We start from the raw sequence: 20,014 nt of genomic DNA on the forward strand, positions 1-20,014 counted from the left end.
AAACGGGCTGCAACAGCGAAATACAACACTATGATGATTGAATTTGTTGACCCATTAATTAGTTCTCTCTAATTAATAGAATATATGATCATGATTTAATTCAGTCGTGCTGCACATAGTTAATTAACTTGAATGCATGAACGTATGGAGATGTGTTAAGATCCATTCCTTACACTCTTAGAAAAGGGGTTATATAGAATCTAAAAGGATTATTCGGCTGTCCCTATAGGAGAACCCTTTGAAGAACCCTTTTTGGTTCCAGGTAGAACCGTTTTGGGTTCCATGTAGAACCCTTTCCACAGAGGGTTCTACCTGAAACCAAAACGTTTTTTTTACCTGGAACCAAAAAGGGTTCTCCTATGGGGACAGCTGAAGAACCCTTTTGGAACCCTTTTTTTCAAAGAGTGTAGAACTCTATTGTTATTAGTGTTTTTTTGTGTGTGTTTTTTTAGCATCAATAGTCTGACCTCCATTAACTTCCCACAGAGAACATTTTTATTTTTTTATTTTTTTATTTAACCTTTGTAAGCCAGTTGAGAACAAGTTCTCATTTACAACTGCGACCTGGCCAAGATAAAGCATAGCAGTGCGATAAAAACAACAACAACACAGAGTTACATATGGAATAAACAAAAACGTACAGTCAATAACACAATAGAAAATAGAAAATCTATATAGAGTGTGTGCAAATGTAGTAAGTTATGGAGGTAAGGCAATAAATAGGCCATAGTGCAAAATAATTACTATTTAGTATTAACACTGGAGTGATAGATGTCACACACTGACCAGTGTGTGAGGTGTCACACACTGGTCAGCCCTCAATTAGCGTATTCATATTCACAAATAGAAGGAGAAGAGTTATGTTTAGTCAACATCAGAAGAATAATTAAAACACAGGCCATGTTAGTAAGTAGTGATCTTATCTACACAGTCTGGGCGAGGGCCATATTAAACAACAGCATTGCATTTTGCACGTGTCTTTGCTAGTGATAAGTAGCCCTATGAATTTGTATGCAGTGTGGTGGGTGAGTGACTGACCCGGGGGGCTAGGTGGGAAGTGCCCTGCTCAGCTCAGTGAGTGGAGTGGTACAGTACAGTATTTCTCTCCGGACAGACGGTGGAACTTTGGCAAGAGTGTTTGTTAACAGGACCTATGTCACCTGCTGGCTGTGCCACAGGTGATCCAATCTTCCGGCTAATAAAAATGTAAGACCTTAATGGGCTAAGTTCCAATAGGCAAGCTCAGCAGAAAAGGTGTTGGGTTTTGACAACAAGTAGAGCCTCTCGTGCTGCCTTATTGAATACGTGAGGAGAATCGCTACCAGTAAAACTATCTTCTGCACGCTCAGATGGGCTGTGTTTTTGTCCCTTTCTACTGAACACATTTATCATTGTGCTCATGAGCTCACATAAAGAAATTACACTGGCGCACTGGGCAAATGGGAAGCTGTAAAATCAGACACACAATAATCAAACTGATCCATGCCTCTGGTATTGGCTATTGGAATTGTAGGAGGAAATATATTTCATTTATGCCAGCTGCAATTTGTGATTAATTTCGCATGTTACGAAACCACACACAAACACAACTGCCATTTGGTAGATCTCACAACAAATCCCTCTGTATCTAGAGATCACCTTGTCAACCTATCAATCTAACCATCATGTAGGCCTTCAGTGCAATTTGAATCCCCCTCAGGTTTGGATATTTTATCTCAGCTCAACCATCTGATCTCAATTTCATATTTTCATATGAAATAATAGCTTCAATCTAAATAGTCCGGGTGGCCATTTTATTAATTGTTCAGCAGTCTTATGGCTTGGGGGTAGAAGCAGTTAAGGAGCCTTTTAGACCAAGACTTGGCACTCCAGTACCGCTTGCCATGTGGAAGCAGAGAGAACAGTCTTGGGTGACTGGAGTCTTTGACAATTTTTAGGGCCTTCCTCTGACGCCGCCTAGTATATAGGTCCTGGATGGCAGGAAGCCTGGCCCCAGTGATGTACTGGGCCGTACACACTACCCTCTGTAGTGTCTTATGGTCGGTTGCCGAGCAGTTGCCATACCAGGCGGTGATACAACCAGTCAGGATGCTCTCGATGGTGCAGCTGTAGAACTTTTTGAGGATCTGGGGACCCATGCCAAATCTTTTCAGTCTCCTGAGGGGGAAAAGGTGTTGTCGTGCCCTCTTCACGACTGTCTTGGTGTGTTTGGACCATGATAGTTTGTTGGAGATGTGGACACCAAGAAACTTGAAACTCTCGACCCGCTCCACTACAGCCCCGTCGATGTTAATGGGGGCGTGTTTGGCCCTCCTTTTCCTGTAGCCACGATCAGCTCCTTTGTCTTGCTCACATTGAGGGAGAGGTTGTTGTCCTGGCACCACACTGCCAGGTCTCTGACCTCTTCCTTATAGGCTGTCTAATTGTTGTCAGTGATCAGGCCTACCACTGTTGTGTCGTCAGCAAACTTAATGATGGTGTTGGAGTCGTGCTTGGCCACACAGTCGTGGGTGAACAGGGAGTACAGGAGGGGACTAAACACGCACCCCTGAGGGGCCCCAGTGTTGAGGATCAGCGTGGCAGATGTGTTGTTGCCTACCCTTACCACCTGAGGGCGGCCCATCAGGAAGTCCAGGATCCAGTTGCAGAGGGAGGTGTTTAGTCCCAGGGTCATTAGCTTAGTGATGAGCTTTGTGGGCACTATGGTGTTGAAAGCTGAGCTGTAGTCAATGAACAGCATTCTCACATAGGTGTTCCTTTTGTCCAGGTGGGAAAGGGCAGTGTGGAGTGTGATTGAGATTGTGTCATCTGTGGATCTGTTGGGGCGGTATGTGAATTGGAGTGGGTCTAGGGTTTCTGGGATGATGGTGTTGATGTGAGCCATGAATAGCCTTTCAAAGCACTTCATGGCTACTGACGTGAGTGCCTCGGGCGTTAGTCATTTAGGCAGGTTACCTTCGCTTTCTTGGGCACAGGGACTATGGTGGTCTGCTTGAAACATGTAGGTATTACAGACTCGGTCAGGGAGAGGATGAAAATGTCAGTGAAGACACTTGCCAGTAGATCCACACATGCTCTGAGTACACGTCCTAGTAATCCGTCTGGCTTTGCGGCCTTGTGAATGTTGACCTGTTTAAAGGTCTTGCTCACATCGGCTACGGAGAGCGTGGCCAGCTATGCATAGGGCTATGGTACTGAAAAATATTTTCACATACACTGGATAGGTGCAGTGAAATGTGTTGTTTTACAGGGTCAGCCATAGTAGTACATCACCCCTAGAACAAATTCCACAGATTTTCTCACCTTGTCGGCTCAGGTATTCAAACCAGTGACCTTTCAGTTACTGGCCCAACTCTCACTAGGCTACCTGCCACCATGTCCATTACATGAAGCGGCATTCACTTGGGTTTTCATCACATAACTACTGTGCACTCTAACTGAAATAGCGGCTGATTTCATAGCTGTTTATAGTAGATGATTATCGCGCTCAAATGAGATTACTCCATTATGGGCCTGGAGTAAGTTTCAAGCCTCTGGGACAGATCAGAATGTTTTAACATTAGCTGTTGGATTGAAACTCACTCGCTTGGCCTTTTAACACCATAAGCCAGGTTGTGTATTTTCACACAGGCATTGGTTACAGTTGTCCATTATTCTACACAGGAGCACTTAACCATCAAATTCTGTAATTATTGTCCTAATGGAAGTATTTTTCTGCTCTGCCCTCCCTCTAGTTACAGAGAGATAGAGGGAGGGGAGGGGGGGGGGAATAAAGTTACAGTAAACGGAATCAACATTGTTACAGTCTGGTCTCCTGTGCAGTAAGCACACACACTATAACAGAGAGAGACCTTCCTTCCTCTATAAACCCTGAGCAGACAGTAAATTTGGGTCCAGTTTAAAGCAGTGAACCGCGTCAGGCTCAGGCTACAGTAAAAGTCACTCACCTTCCTTCACCCTGGCCTTGGATGGCCATACTGACACTCATACTGAGTACACTGCTGTTGACCAGATACATCCGAAGGAGATCTGGAGTTGAGAATTGAGACATTATCTCCTTTGGATCTCTGATCTGAGCTGCACCACTACAGAGTCAAGCTGTACCACCACCACAGGGTTCAGGATACATACATATGGCTGTAGGGTGGCAGGATTTGAGTGTACAGGACTAGGTTACTTTGGGGCTGCTATGAGTCTAAAATACAGTGCATTTGGAAAGAATTCAGACCCCTTGACTTTTCCACATTTTGTTACATTACAGCCTCTTTCTAATAAAAAAAAAATGTATTTTCAATCTCCACACAATACCCCATAATGACAAAGCGAAAACAGATTTTTAGAAACAGAAATACCTTATTTACATAAATATTTGGGCCCTTTGCTATGAGACTTGAAATTGAGCTCAGGTGCATCCTGTGTCCATTGATCATCCTTGAGATGTTTCTACAACTTGATTGGAGTCCACCTGTGGTAAATTCAGTTGATTGGACATGATTTGGAAAGGCACACACCTATCTATATAAGGTCCCACAGCTGACAGTGCATGTCAGAGCAAAAACCAAGCCATGAGGTCAAAGGAATTGTCCGTAAAGCTCCGAGACAGGATTGTGCCGAGGCACATTGTACCAAAACATTTCTGCAGCATTGAAGGTTCCCAAGAACAGAGTGGCCTCCATCATTCTTAAATGGAAGAAATCTCTACGGTGAAGCATGGTGGTGGCAGCGTCATGCTGTGGGGATGTTTTTCAGCGGCAGGGACTGGGAGACTAGTAGTCAGGATCGAGGGAAAGATGAACGGAGCAAAGTACAGAGAGATAGTTGATGAAAACCTGCCCCAGAGCCCTCAGGACCTCAGACTGGGGCGAAGGTTCACCTTCCAACAGGACAACGACCCTAAGCACACAGCCAAGACAACGCAGGAGTGGCTTCGGGACAAGTCTCTGAATTTCCTTGAGTGGCTCAGCCAGAGCCCGGACTTGAACCCGATCGAACATCTCTGGAGAGACCTATAAATAGCTTCACATCCAACCTGACAGAGCTTGAAAGGATCTGCAGAGAAGAATGTGAGAAACTCCTCAAATACAGGTGTGCCAAGCTTGTAGCGTCATACCCAAGAAGACTCAAGGCTGTAATCACTGCCAAAGGTGCTTCAACAAAGTACTGAGTAAAGGGTCTGAATGTAAATGTAATATTTCAGTTTTGTTCTTTTTTTATAAAAGTGCAAAAAAATCAAAAAACCTGTTTTTGCTTTGTCATTATGGGGTATTGTGTGTAGATTGATGAGGGGGGGAAAACAATTTAATCCATTTTAGAATAAGGCTGTAACGTAACAAAACGTGGAAAAACTCAAGGGGTCTGAATCCTTTCCGAATGCACTGTAAGAGGGCAGCAGTTGCTTAGCGGTTAGAGCGTTGGACCAGTAACTGAAAGGACGCTAGATTGAATCCCCGAGCCGACAAGGTGAAAAATCTCTCAATGTCCCCTTGAGCAAGGCGCTTAAACCTAACTGCTCCAGGGTTGCTGTTGATAATGGCAGACCCTGGCTGTGACCCCACTCTCAGTGGTAGTTGGGATACGCAAAAAAAAAACATTCCAATTCATACATTGTTTTACATGTGTGAAATAGGACAAATATAAGCACCCACCAAATTATAATAATAAAGTGACTAAGAAAAAACCTTACCTGGAGCAGAGGAGAGGTTTAGATAAATATCTGGGGTATGCCTTTCTGTGTTTGGAATAGAAGGAGAGAGACTACAACCAATACAACAGTAGAGCAATGTTACTGAGGCATTCTGGGTCATGATGTTGTATAATCAGAGGTAAAACCAGAAAAACCTTCCGATATCAAATTAACTCACTAACAATTCATCGTTTAACATCTCTCCTCTCACAAGAGGTGAAACAAGTCACCTGCCCACTCACCTTCCAAGCATTCTAACACACTCAACCCTGAAGCTTTAGTAAAGACCTGGCATCTCTGCGGGTCCCTTCCTCCACTCCCCATTCCCCTCCTCTGAGCAGCCTCTGAGTCATAGCATCCTGCACCTGCTGATTTGTCAGGCCACGCTGCATTCATTAGTTCACTGTTGTCCATCAGCACACATAATGAAGTGTAATAGCAGATAATGTGCTCACTGATGCAATGCCTTTTAAAGATGAGGCAAATTGATTCCCCCTAAATAGTTCATGCTTTTGGCATACAGAGTGTGCACCCGGTCCCGTGTACACACACACACACACACACACACACACACACACACACACATACATACATACATACATACACACACTTCCCAATTCCTCCCACAGCTGACAGCTCCAAGTTTAATTTAAATCTGTTTTCAGACCAATGTTTTGTAGATTGTTCTTGGTGGGAGGCAAATGATTAAAACAAATTACAAGGGAGAAGCAACATTATTTATCTGGCATTACAAGTATACACAGACACAAACAATTAAACATACTGTATACACCAACACTCGCAAACACACAGCCGTGCACTGTTCACGCAGACACGCACGCACACAAACACAAAAATCAGAGACCTTACATGAAGGAAACATTAAATCAAAAGCTGTTATTCTATATTTTTATTGATGCTAATTTTGACTCAGTGCCCTGTGTTCAATCTGCCCTTCTGAAGTCACTGCTGTCTCTGATGTAAGAGGTCATGCTAAAGACCTCCAACAACAGCTTTCTGATCACACAGAGGTGGTTTCAGAAGAACTTCTAAGACCTGAGCCTCACTTTATAATGTCTCAGCGTATTGAGTGTCATCATGAAACACTGCATTGTGTTATTGAGCTACCTTAAATATAATGCATCTCTCGCTGTTTTAGTAATGGACTCTGCACTTGTTTGGATGAGGAGGCTATTTAGATCATTAGACAGGGACATAGTAACCATCAGGTTTTAAGAGACTTCCCTCCTCTAATAGCAAGTCATTGTGACTCCCATCAATCTACATCAAAATGCAAGCAATGTGGCGAATCCATTGACGTCGATCAACAGTACATAGGCTACAAAGATAGTGGGGTCGGCACTAAGCATGCTGTGTGATTGAGTTGTTTGTAAGTAGGGCACTTTCATTTAGTGAACTTGCCTTTCTTTATGATACTACATGCTGTATGTCCTGAGGAAAATATAATTTTCAGTCAGTATTCTAGCTTTTGCAGTAATCCGATTTGCATATAAACCATCTAATACTGAGGGATCATAAATTATTAATAACTTATAACTACACTAATTATAGTCTTACAATGATTGCTGAAAACATATTGGGCTTTATTTTAGGCTGGCGTTAAGACAGCACAATTGTCAGACGCACGCTCGTTTGCAATTTCACCTGTTAAAGCCGGTGCACTTCTATTTTCAAACCCTAGCGCTAGGATTGGTAATTTACCTGTTTTATATGAGCTCGCTTGGACTGTGTGTCGTTAAAAACGTGCAAAGTGCTAATTTCAGTATGTGCTGGTGGGGATATTTAAGACCAACCGAAAGCTGGTCTTAGTGTTAACTCGGTTGGTTATGGCATGGAGTTTGACAACGGAAGCGCAGCCTATCCAGCAGTGATGCAAAGTGCACATGGAATAAGAGATACAGTATGTGTTTTTTGTGCCCTTAAACCTCATATTAAAAAACATTTTTAAAGTATGTTTTTTTTTTTACCATTTTGTTTCATTTTGATTAAAAACCAAGCATAGCCTCTCCTCTTCTTAATGAAGGCAGTTTTTTTGTCATGCCCAATGCATTCGCCAAGTAGTCAAGACTATCGATAAAGGGTTTGGCTCGTGAGACCGCTTTGAAATAAATCTTAATCACCAAAGCTTTATTAAAAGATCAAGTTTGGCAGCAGCAAAACAGTGAGCCGACATCCCCTTTTTATCTATGAAGGATATTACATTATTTTAGCCAGCTCGTTATTATTTTGGATGTGCCTCAAAAGCCCGGGCTCCTGTCTTTCTTATCCTTATAATGGTCTATTTGTGAGGTCTTGTCACGCCCTGACCTTTAATGCCTGTTGTTTCTTGTTAGTTTGGTCAGGGTGTGAATGTTGAAAGTGTCTAGAATGTGTATTTCTATGTTGGCCGGGTGTGGTTCCCAATCAGAGGCAGCTGTCGATCGTTGTCTCTGATTGGGGATCATACTTAGGCAGCCATGTTGCCTACCTATGTTGTGGGATCTTGTTTCTGTGTGTTTGGCTTGTTTGATGTTAGCCTTTAGAACTTCACGTTACGTTGCTTTTGTTGTTTTGTTCGGTGTGTATTCAATAAACGAACATGTACGCATACCACGCTGCACCTTGGTCCAATCCTGTACTCAACGAACGTGACAGAAGATCCCACCACCAACGGACCAAGCAGCGTGCCCAGGAGGAGCAAACACCCTGGACACAGGTGGGGAAGATGTGGTCTTGGGAGGAGATATTTGCTGGTAAAGGACCCTGGGCGAAGGTAGAAGCCCAGGTAGGAAAGGATCAACGGCGATGCCAACGGTGCCGACCGCTAAGGAAGCCCGAGAGGCAACCCCAAGAAAAAATGTTGGGGGGGCACACGGGGTGGTTGGCTAAGCAGCAGGAGGCTCAGAGAGACCTGCAGATTAGCACTCTGATAGAAGAGGCAACCACCTTACGGGGGCTGATCGCGAAGATAGAGCAGGAGATCTCACTTCAAGAGGAGGTACTGCAGGAGGCCCTTAGGGGGAAAGAGTCAATGGTTGCACGGAGAGAGGAGCTGGCCAAGCAACAAGAGAAACTGAGAGAGGAATTAACCCTCCAGCAGCAGAGAGCTCAGTCTTTAGAGCAGAGGTTAGCAGAGCCAGCTACCCGCACTCGCTGTAAGGAGCGTGTGTTCATTGTGGAACCAGGTTATGCGGAGATACGCACTGTGTCGCCAGTGCGCCTTCACAGCCCAGTGCGTCCTGTGCCAGCGCCCCGCACGTGCCGTGCGAAAGTGGGCATCCAGCCAGGTCGGGTTGTGCCAGCTTTACACTCCAGACCTCCAGTGCGCCTCCACGATCCAGTATATCCTGCGCCGGATCTACGCACTGTGTCACCAGTGCGCCTCCCCAGTTCGGTACGGCCCGTTCCTGCTCCTCGCACCAAACCAGTGGTGCGTGTATCCAGTCCATTACAGCCTGTACTTGCTCCCCGCACCAAACCAGTGGTGCGTGTCGCCAGCCCGGTACGCCCCGTACCTGCTCCTCGCACCAAACCAGTGGTGCGTGTCACCAGCCCGGTACGCCCCGGGCCTGCTCCTCGCACCAAACCAGTGGTGCGTGTATCCAGTCCAGTACGGCCTGTACCTGCTCCCCGTACCAAACCAGTGGTGCGTGTCGCCAGCCCGGTACGCCCCGTACCTGCTCCTCGCACCAAATCAGTGGTGCGTGTCACCAGCCCGGTACGCCCCGGGCCTGCTCCTCGCACCAAACCAGTGGTGCGTGTCTCCAGCCCGGTACGCCCCGTACCTGCTCCTCGCACCAAACCAGTGGTGTGTGTCACCAGCCCGGTACGCCCCGGGCCTGCTCCTCGCACCAAACCAGTGGTGCGTGTCACCAGCCCGGTACGCCCCGGGCCTGCCAGTGGTGCGTGTCTCCAGTCCGGCACGGCCCACGCCTGCTCCTTGCACCAAACCGGTGGTGCGTGTCTCCAGTCCGGCACGGCCCATACCTGCTCCTCGCACCAAACCGGTGGTGCGTGTCGCCAGCCCGGTACGCCCCGTGCCTGCTCCTCGCACCAAACCGGTGGTGCGTGTCTCCAGTCCGGCACGGCCCGTGACTGCTCCTCGTACCAAACCGGTGGTGCGTGTATCCAGTCCGGTACGGCCCATGCCTGCTACTCGCACCAAACCGGTGGTGCGTGTCTCCAGTCCTGCACGGCCCGTGCCTGCTCCTCGCACCAAACCAGTTGTGCGTCTATCCAGTCCGGTACGGCCCGTGCCTGCTCCTCGCACCAAACCAGGGGTGCGTGTTCCCAGCCCGGTGCGGCTCATGCCTGTTCCTCGCACCAGACCAGTGGTGCGTGTCCCCAGCCCGGTAAGGCTGGTGCCAGAGCTGTCCGCTCCACTGGTGCCTAGTCCAGCTCCGGTCAGCTGCTCCACTCCAGTGCCAGAGCAGTCCGCTCCACCGATGTCCATTCCAGCTCCGGTCAGCTGCTCCACTCCAGTGCCAGAGCAGTCCGCTCCACCGGTGCCCAGTCCAGCGTCGGTCAGCTGCTCCACTCCAGTGCCAGAGCAGTCCGCTCCACCAGTGTCTAGTCCAGCTCCGGTCAGCTGCGCCAGTCCAGAGCCAGAGCAGTCCGCTCCACCGGGGTCCAGTTCAGCTCCGGTCAGCGGCTCCAATCCAGTGCCAGAGCAATCCGCTCTACCGGTGCCTAGTCCAGCCCCGGTCAGCTGCTCCAGTCCAGAGCCAGAGCAGTCCGCTCTACTGGGGTCCAGTTCAGCGGCTGCACTCCATAACCAGACGTCAACCCCTCTCCAGGGTCGGGGCCTCCCACACCAGGGTCCAGACAGGGCTTGGTGCATCGTGGGAGGACTGAGAGGGGAAGCATCGCGCCGAGGTCCAGACCGGACCAGGGGTGCAACAGGGAGACAGTAAGGGAGAGGACGTCACACCCGGAGCCGGAGCTGCCACCGAGGCTAGATGCCCACCTGGACCCTCCCCTGTTAAGTTAGGTTTTGCAGCCGGAGTCCCCACCTTTGAGGGGGTACTGTCAAGCCCTGACCTTTACTGCCTGTTGTTTCTTGTTTTTTGTTTTTTTGTTTTTTTGGGTGGGGGATGGATCAGCTTAATATTGCAGATAGATTGTATCTTCTATCAATGTAATTGTCTGCATCACTTCCAATCCCCCATGTTTTTTATATATATACTCCCCTTTATTACTTTTCAACCCCACCATCCTTTCCCTACTTGGAGTAAATTAGTGAACAACAATGCCCAGGCCTCTACTTCCGGTCTATACTTACTATCTACACCTTATGGACACAGTTAATTTTACAATAATTCTATTATATATTATATATATATATTTATTTTTTTGCTCCTGAACTTCTTCTACTCTCAACCTCTATGATCATTTTCATGATGTCCATCCGGTTTGCTTCTATATGCCATATCTTTATAACTGTGCTCTTTCCCAAAAGCTCCCAACATACAACCTATATACTTATTATGGACACAGTATGCTTACATTATTAGCTATCTTTGTTATTATTTGTTGTTATTTGTTATTAGTCCCATCCTTCAACTCTATTCAATACCTCCCATCTATCTCTTAACACCATCCATATAGGATTTCTATTTGCCATATATATTTATATTTCACCCGTACTGTGATGTTTTACAAAAGTTCTGAACCTTTCTATTCTCATTGCTTCTACAGATTGTGAATTAAAAATAAACATTTTTGCTAAAAGTATTATTATGTTATATTATTATCACGCCCTGACCTTTAATGCCTGTTGTTTCTTGTTAGTTTGGTCAGGGTGTGAATGTTGAGTGTCTAGAATGTGTATTTCTATGTTGGCCGGGTGTGGTTCCCAATCAGAGGCACTGTCGATCGTTGTCTCTGATTGGGGATCATACTTAGGCAGCCATGTTGCCTACCTATGTTGTGGGATCTTGTTTCTGTGTGTTTGGCTTGTTTTGATGTTAGCCTTTAGAACTTCACGTTACGTTGCTTTTGTTGTTTTGTTCGGTATGTATTCAATAAACAAACATGTACGCATACCACGCTGCACCTTGGTCCAATCCTGTACTCAACGAATGTGACAGGTCTACCCAACATGCTTTTTCAATATTCACCCTTTTATTTAACTAGGCGTGTCAATTAAGAACAAATTCTTATTTACAATCACGGCCTACCACGGCCAAACCCGGACGACGATGGGCCAATTGTGCACCGCCCTATGGGCCTCCCAATCACGGCCGGATTGTGATACAGCCTGGAATCGAACCAGGATCTGTAGTGACGCCTCAAGCACTGAGACGCAGTGCCTTAGACCGCTGCGCCACTTGGGAGCCCATAGGCCTACCTGCAGTGCATACTCCATTCACCTCCTATCCATCCCCATTTCCAAAGAGCGCATCAGATTGAACATTTACCATTGCGCTAAGTTTGTTAAAATAGAGCCCTGTATGTACAGTGGGGAAAGAAAGTATTTAGTCAGCCACCAATTGTGCAAGTTCTCCCACTTAAAAAGATGAGAGAGGCCTGTAATTTTCATCATAGGTACACGTCAACTATGACAGACAAATTGAGAAAAAAAAATCCAGAAAATCACATTGTAGGATTTGTAATGAATTTATTTGCAAATTATGGTGGAAAATAAGTATTTGGTCACCTACAAACAAGCAAGATTTCTGGCTCTCACAGACCTGTAACTTCTTGTTTAAGAGGCTCCTCTGTCCCCCACACGTTACCTGTATTAATGGCACCTGTTTGAACTTGTTATCAGTATAAAAGACACCTGTCCACAACCTCAAACAGTCACACTCCAAACTCCACTATGGCCAAGACCAAAGAACTGTCAAAGGACACCAGAAACAAAATTGTAGACCTGCACCAGGCTGGGAAGACTGAATCTGCAATAGGTAAGCAGCTTGGTTTGAAGAAATCAACTGTGGGAGCAATTATTAGGAAAGACAAGACCACTGATAATCTCCCTCGATCTGGGGCTCCACGCAAGATCTCACCCTGTGGGGTCAAAATGATCACAAGAACGGTGAGCAAAAATCCCAGAACAACACGGGGGGACCTAGTGAATGTCCTGCAGAGAGCTGGGACCAAAGTAACAAAGCCTACCATCAGTAACACACTATGCCGCCAGGGACTCAAATCCTGCAGTGCCAGACGTGTCCCCCTGCTTAAGCCAGTACATGTCCAGGCCCTTCTGAAGTTTGCTAGAGTGCATTTGGATTATCCAGAAGAGGATTGGGAGAATGTCATATGGTCAGATGAAACCAAAATAGAACTTTTTGGTAAAAACTCAACTTGTCGTGTTTGGAGGACAAAGAATGCTGAGTTGCATCCAAAGAACACCATACCTACTGTGGAGCATGGGGGTGGAAACATCATGCTTTGGGGCTGTTTTTCTGCAAAGGGACCAGGACGACTGATCCGTGTAAAGGAAAGAATGAATGGGTCCATGTATCGTGAGATTTTGAGTGAAAACCTCCTTCCATCAGCAAGGGCATTGAAGATGAAACGTGGCTGGGTCTTTCAGCATGACAATGATCTCAAACACACCGCCTGGGAAACGAAGGAGTGGCTTCGTAAGAAGCATTTCAAGGTCCTGGAGTGGCCTAGCCAGTCTCCAGATCTCAACCCCATAGAAAATCTTTGGAGGGAGTTGAAAGTCTGTGTTGCCCAGCGACAGCCCCAAAACATCACTGCTCTAGAGGAGATCTGCATGGAGGAATGGGCCAAAATACCAGCAACAGTGTGTGAAAACCTTGTGAAGACTTACAGAAAACGTTTGACCTGTGTCATTGCCAACAAAGGGTATATAACAAAGTATTGAGAAACTTTTGTTATTGACCAAATACTTATTTTCCACCATCATTTGCAAATAAATTCATTAAAAATCCTACAATGTGATTTTCTGGAATTTTTTTCCTCATTTTGTCTGTCATAGTTGACGTGTACCTATGATGAAAATTACAGGCCTCTCTCATCTTTTTAAGTGGGAGAACTTGCACAATTGGTGGCTGACTAAATACTTTTTTTCCCCACTGTAAATGACTTCATGTTATGTATTACTTGTACATTTATGTTAATTGTCCTTCAAATCTTGGATACTAGGCCTATTGCTATGCTTTTTCCGGAATTTTGTTCTTTTAAAAGGAGATGAATAGGCCGGGTTGCAGGAATCCAATACTCATAAACAAGATGAAATAGCATAATTGGACTTGATAGGGCAATCAGTTGTGTATTGACATTCTGTTACTACCCACTCATCAACTTAGCACAGCAGGAAAATATCCAAAGAGAATCAACACAGAAGAACAAACAATAATCAGGCCTAATCCTGTGTAATCCTATTCAGTCCAGAAGGATTATTATGGTATTCAGCAATGTTCTCTGATTCCAAAACTTGTTCAAACCATGTTTAGATACATTATAGTAATTGCCAATGGAAATTGTAAATCTCAACACTGACCCATGTTAGCAGCGTTGCATCAATAGTGACTAACATGGAGAGGAACATTCACTTGTGTAATTAAATAGGTGGGGAATTTCCAATCATACAAAAATATATCTATACTAAGGTACCACATTCTTCCTCTGGGAAGAGAAGAGACTGGATCTGTGTCACCCTCTTCTAGTGAGTAGTTTGTCATTTAGTGGTTAGTGATGAGGCATTTGTGATGAGTCTGGTGGAGGGGATTGTTCCATCTAACACATGTAACGCATCAGACTTGGACCTCAAGAAATTCCAGGAGAAATAAAGAAAATCTAAGCCAACAAACCAAGGTAGAGGGGTGGACTTGGATGTTTCTTCCAAGGAATAAATTGTCTAGTTTTATCACTTTTCACTCCAGTTATTAAGTGAATGTCAAAGAGTGTGGATATGGAATGTCACTTCACAATCCATATTAGATTATTTCATTCTGTTTGTTTATGTTTCCAGTCTTAATTAACTTGTAAGTATACAAATAAGAGTAGACTTTTAATATTTCCCACTTCTGAGTTTTTAATCTCCCATGGAGCTTGGCCAGAGTCGAACTTGCCTTCTCTTCCAATCACACAAGACATGTTGTAACAAGATGGAAATATCCAAGTGGGTCCAGAAAAAATGTGCCAATCAAACAACCTATTGGCTATGATTGGACATTAAAAATGAGTTCTCATCACTGGTTTCTGTCGCAACAAGTGTCTCTGAGTAAACATGGAGTTGAGGGAGGTGAAGATTGAGAGTGGGACTCAGAGCGGAAGTTGTTTACAGTACCACTGACAGGCTGCAATTACATTTAGCTTGACCTGTATACTGCTGAATTAAGTGGCTTAGAGTAGGTTACTGTTACTGTGAAGAGAGGTTTAATCATGTTCTTATCATTCTGCATACATAACATTGCATTGGTAAGTGACAATAGGAAGAAAGATGGATGTTGGCACAAGCCTATAAATTATAATATGTATAGCAATTATAATATATTTTATAAAATGTATAATAGAATGCCATCATAGAAGTTTGACACATTTTATTGGTTCCTATTAGGGCTGTCAAATTATTGTAATAATGAATAGAGTTTATGGCATTAGTTAATAGCAATTAATCGCGATTAATCTCAATTTTCGAATTTGCTCAAATGTACCCCCCCCACACACAAAAAAATAAGCTATTTAAAAAGCAGTGCATTGAGTTATAGGCATACTATGTTTTGTTTGTAAGGGAAAGAAACACAAAATAATCTGTATCAGAATGTTTATAATGGCATTTTCACCATAAACAACACCAAAGTCACTGTAACATACAGCTATTAATGCTCCCAATGAGACCTACTCCCTCTTATCAATGTTCTTGAAGTTTAACACACACACACACACACACTCAAGTACTGTTAAAGCTTCAGGCATTCTAAATGAGTGTTCTCCCAATTTCTGATTGGAAGGTTGGACTATAGGAAAAAATAAGTGGCTCTATGGATACAAAGAACAAAAAGCTTTTAAATCTGTCCAACAATGTTAGGGACAGATCAGAATTCACAGAATGGTTACCTGGAGGAAAATTGGGGAGGGTCATGCTTTTTCAATTTCAGTCAAGGTGTCACGCCCTGACTCAGGGGACGCTTAATTGTTGAGTCAGGGTGTGTATATTCTTTGTTGTGCGTTTTCTATGTTTGTGTTCTAGTATGTATAGTTCTATGTTGGCCGGTGTGGTTCCCAATCAGAGGCAGCTGTCGCTCGTTGTCTCTGATTGGGGACCATACTTAAGCAGCCTATTGGCACTGTCTAGTTGTGGGATCTTGTTCCTTGTAAGGTATGTTGTGTGTGCTACCTTGGACTTCACTTCACTTCTCTTCTCGTTTATTGTTTTGTCGAGTGTTTATTACGTTAATAAACATGTACGTATATCACGCTGAGCCTTGGTCTTTCCCGTCATTCGACGAACGTGACACAAGGAGAGGTTTAGCATTTTTTAAATCTAGTCCAAGGGAGGGTCATGTAATTTATAATTTATAAAATTTCTATATTTCTCAGTGTTTTAGAATTAGTTGAATATTATGCAAAACTGAGTATACAAAACATTAAGAACACCTGCTCTTTCATTTACATTTACATTTTAGTCATTTAGCAGACGCTCTTATCCAGAGCGACTTACAGTTAGTGAATACATTTTTTTTAATACTGGCCCCCCATGGGAATCGAACCCACAACCCTGGAGAAATATGATAAGATGAACACATAGGCATATCTTTCTGTCCATTCTTAGCATGTAATTTAGGTAAATTTGTGTGTTATAAAAAAATTATTCTACTAATATGTAAAATTATGTAGAATTGCATTAAATGTTTATACGGCTACTTTTTCTCGGACCTGCAAATATGATAATAGATTACTGCAATGCTTTTACTATATAGGAGATCTTTCCACCCCTACTCTTGTCCAAGGTGGTCTGCAAACCCACAAAATTATCACATTGCCATGTAATATTACAGGATGAAGAACAGTTTCTAAAACTGCACATCTAAGGCTCTGGTATGTCCAAAAAGTGAGGGTAAACAGTAGATATGTTCTCTGCTATCCACTTTGTTGTAATTATTATTTTGGGTATATGGGAGGGTCACTTATTTTTTCAAGCGTTCAGGGAGGGTTTAGGTAAAATACATTTTGCTGTAGGGACGGCCATCCATTTTCATTTCAGAGATCCGATTTTCTCCTTATTATGAATAACATTCATTCCCTTATGAATTCCACAGAAGACAATAACAACAGATCAGGCAGTTAATGGAAAATATTATACAGCTATTAGATCTAGCCCACGCTACTTATGCATGTTATTCAACATGAACTAGTCACAAGCTGCTACTACTAGAATTGGGATCACTTGCTTAAATATTTTGACCTGAGAACTACAACAAAGTAGCTAAATGGAATGGATGTCCTGTTCTGATTAAAATCATTGTGGGAAGTTAGTTGAATCAAGAGGCATTCAGCCATGGCATTGTAAACATGATTTTGATTAGCTAGCTAGCTAACATTGGCATAACTAGCTAGCTACTTCTGTACAAATTGTGTTTTTTCTGTTATCTAAAGAAACGCCTGGGAATGTGTTTATTGTTGAACTTTCTGTAAGTTTTACTTCAAAATTATTGCTCAAAGCTGCACGCATAGTGTACCACAATAGAGAATGACAGCGCTACAGAGACCATGTACATACTGACTGCACACAACAGTATTGTGTGTTGCGCTTAAAAGGGTCCGTGCGGGAAACACCTGCGCTTATCCGTGCAGTGAAGAAATGGAGAAGCAATTAACGGCGTCAACATTTTTTACGGCATTAAACATTTTGCACGTTAACGCTTTATTAACGCGTTAACTTTGACAAGCCTAGTTCCTATATAAGACTCAAGGCAGCCAATGGTGGTATAACACTGAGGGACTAAGTACAGAGAAGACAATACTGTTGTGTAAAAAGAGATCCAAGTCTTTTCTTGTCCTGGTGATTGGGCATCCTAACACATGTACACACGAGGACACTCTTATCACCTAGTAACACACAGAGGCTGAAACCAAAGGCCTTTTCATATCTGCACCTCTCAGCTAGCCAGTAGAGGCTTGTAATCACAAAGTACACCACTGCTACCAAATAAAAACACCAGAGGCTAATAAGTCGCTGAGGCCAATTTGGACGCTTAATTCATTGGCTGAAAAACGAGGATTATTTATAGTTTCTGAATTACAAATTTGCCATTACCTCATCTCACTAAACTAAATATCTGGTGATTAAATGTTACATCCTAGTTTTCATTTAGATTATGATTTTGATTTCATGTGGAAGTCAGATTGCTGAGAGACATATTCAACATGAAATAGGAAAAATAGGATAAGACATTTATGACAACATTTATGACAACTTGTCCTCTATTTCCTTCGTTTAAGATGAGAAAAGTGTAACTAACTTCAACCACGCAGCCTCAGCATTCCCACTCACCTTAACAGAAAACAATCGGATCAGCCAGTTAGCTTGTTTTCATTTATACAGGTTGACAAAATTGGCTTGACCCCTAGTCACAGCATCTCTTATGGTTTATAAATGTTCTCAACCAGCGTGATTAAGATCAGGCTAACAGTCATTACACTAATGGGAATGTATTTTAATTAATGACATCCTCATTTGCATTGTGTGTTAATTATCTAAATCACTTAGTCTCATCTGCACATTCTAATTAGTACCTACAGCTTCAATGAATTTGACAATTTCTCTTAGATAAAGATACTCCACTCCCTATTTTTGCTGAGTTACATAAGCTTGGCTAAACTGAGTAAAGTCACTTTAATTTTGGAGACAGCAAAAACACTGAGATAACAAATAAATCAGCACTAACAGCCAAGCTGCCAAACATTACAAATTCCCTACAATACTTGGCAAACAATCTGGGCTTACTAATTGAATTACAACAAGGGTGTACTGCAGAAAGTTAATTAAAACAAATATTCACTCTGTAATACAGCATTGCAGAGACACTTTGTATGAAGATATGCACAGGTCTAATGAATAACCTTTAATATAAGAATATGCTAATGTATTGTCTTACCTTAGGGTGAACATTTCCACAGGAGAGAAGGCCGAGGCAGTGATGAAGGCGGAGACAGTGTCCCTCTGCCTCATGGGCGTGGTCGGCACCATGACCAGAAAGTTACTATCCAGCCTGTGTTCAGTCAAGGCCGGGGCGGCAGGGCTCTGGTACAGACGCACACTGCCGATCCTCTTCATGGGGGTGGAGGTGGACGAGCCAAACAGACCCTCCTGATCCGAGCGGATGGAGTTGCCTTTCCGGGCCTCCTCCGAGTGGCACTCCCCTGCCTCTGTTGATTGTAACATGTAGTAGAGCTCCACCGTGGTCCCCTCGGCCAGCTCTATGGTCCTCTGGCGCCCAGGCACCACGCTGGGGGGGCTGAACCAGCTGGCCAGGGGCTCCAGCTCAGCCGCACACAGCCCCAGCTCCCCCTTCAACTGGCAGGTGCCACGCACCTCCTGGGTCTCGTGGAAGGCAAACATGCGTACGCAGGGCAGCTTGTCGATGGTGCTGTAGTCATCCCAGTCCCTGCCCGCCACGTAGAACAGCACCTGGACCCTGGGATTGGACAGGTAGATCCTGTCCTGGATGATGAAAGTCTGCACCTTCCAGTTGAAGGTGAACATGGAAGAGGCCACGAAGGCCCCAGGGTTCTGGATGAGCTCCAGGGGAACAGGCTGCTCCACAAAGAGGGGGCCATAGCTGGCATTTACTGAGGGCATGCTGCGGGCCTGGTAGATGAAGAAGGGCTCTGTCCGCGACAGCAGGCTGGAGTTTCTCATGAACTCCTGGTTGGCCTCCTTCAGGAAGAAGGCAGACTCTGCGTTGATCACTTGGTAGTTGACAGGCAAGTAGGTGGGGATGGATGAAAACCTCTGCAATCCCTCCAAGACTCGACAGTCTGCTACTACAAGACAGAAAAGAAGAGCTGAGTCAGGGCAAGCTCAGTCAGTGCTCACTTGTTGTACAACCTGTACATTTCCTCTAAAACTTCCCTCAGTAAAACTAGAATGGCTGTAATGAGTGACAGCCATTTGGAGTGGAGCTTACCAGACAGACCTGATAGAACTACACACAGTTGTGCACCGGGGCCTCCCACTCCTCTTTCTATTCTGTTTAGAGCCAGTTTGCGCTGTTCTGTGAAGGGAGTAGTACACAGCATTTTACGAGATCTTCAGTTTTTTGGCAATTTCTCGCATGGAATAGCCTTCATTTCTCAGAACATGAATAGACTGACGAGTTTCAGAAGAAAGTTATTTGTTTCTGGCCATTT

General features: G+C 44.3%; 1 protein-coding gene across 1 annotated transcript in view; it reads right to left on the reverse strand.

Moving 5' to 3' along the window:
- Positions 1 to 18,755: 18,755 nt before the first annotated feature.
- LOC121550656 (transmembrane protein 132C-like) overlaps positions 18,756 to 20,014 on the reverse strand; it is a 46,420-nt gene continuing 45,161 nt past the window's right edge. The window contains exon 2 of the mRNA XM_041863002.1: positions 18,756 to 19,648. Coding sequence (XP_041718936.1) covers positions 18,756 to 19,648 — 893 coding nt within the window. The remainder of the gene's footprint in view (positions 19,649 to 20,014) is intronic.

The sequence above is a fragment of the Coregonus clupeaformis genome, chromosome 18 (assembly GCF_020615455.1).
Source record: "Coregonus clupeaformis isolate EN_2021a chromosome 18, ASM2061545v1, whole genome shotgun sequence".
Lineage (NCBI taxonomy): Eukaryota > Metazoa > Chordata > Actinopteri > Salmoniformes > Salmonidae > Coregonus > Coregonus clupeaformis.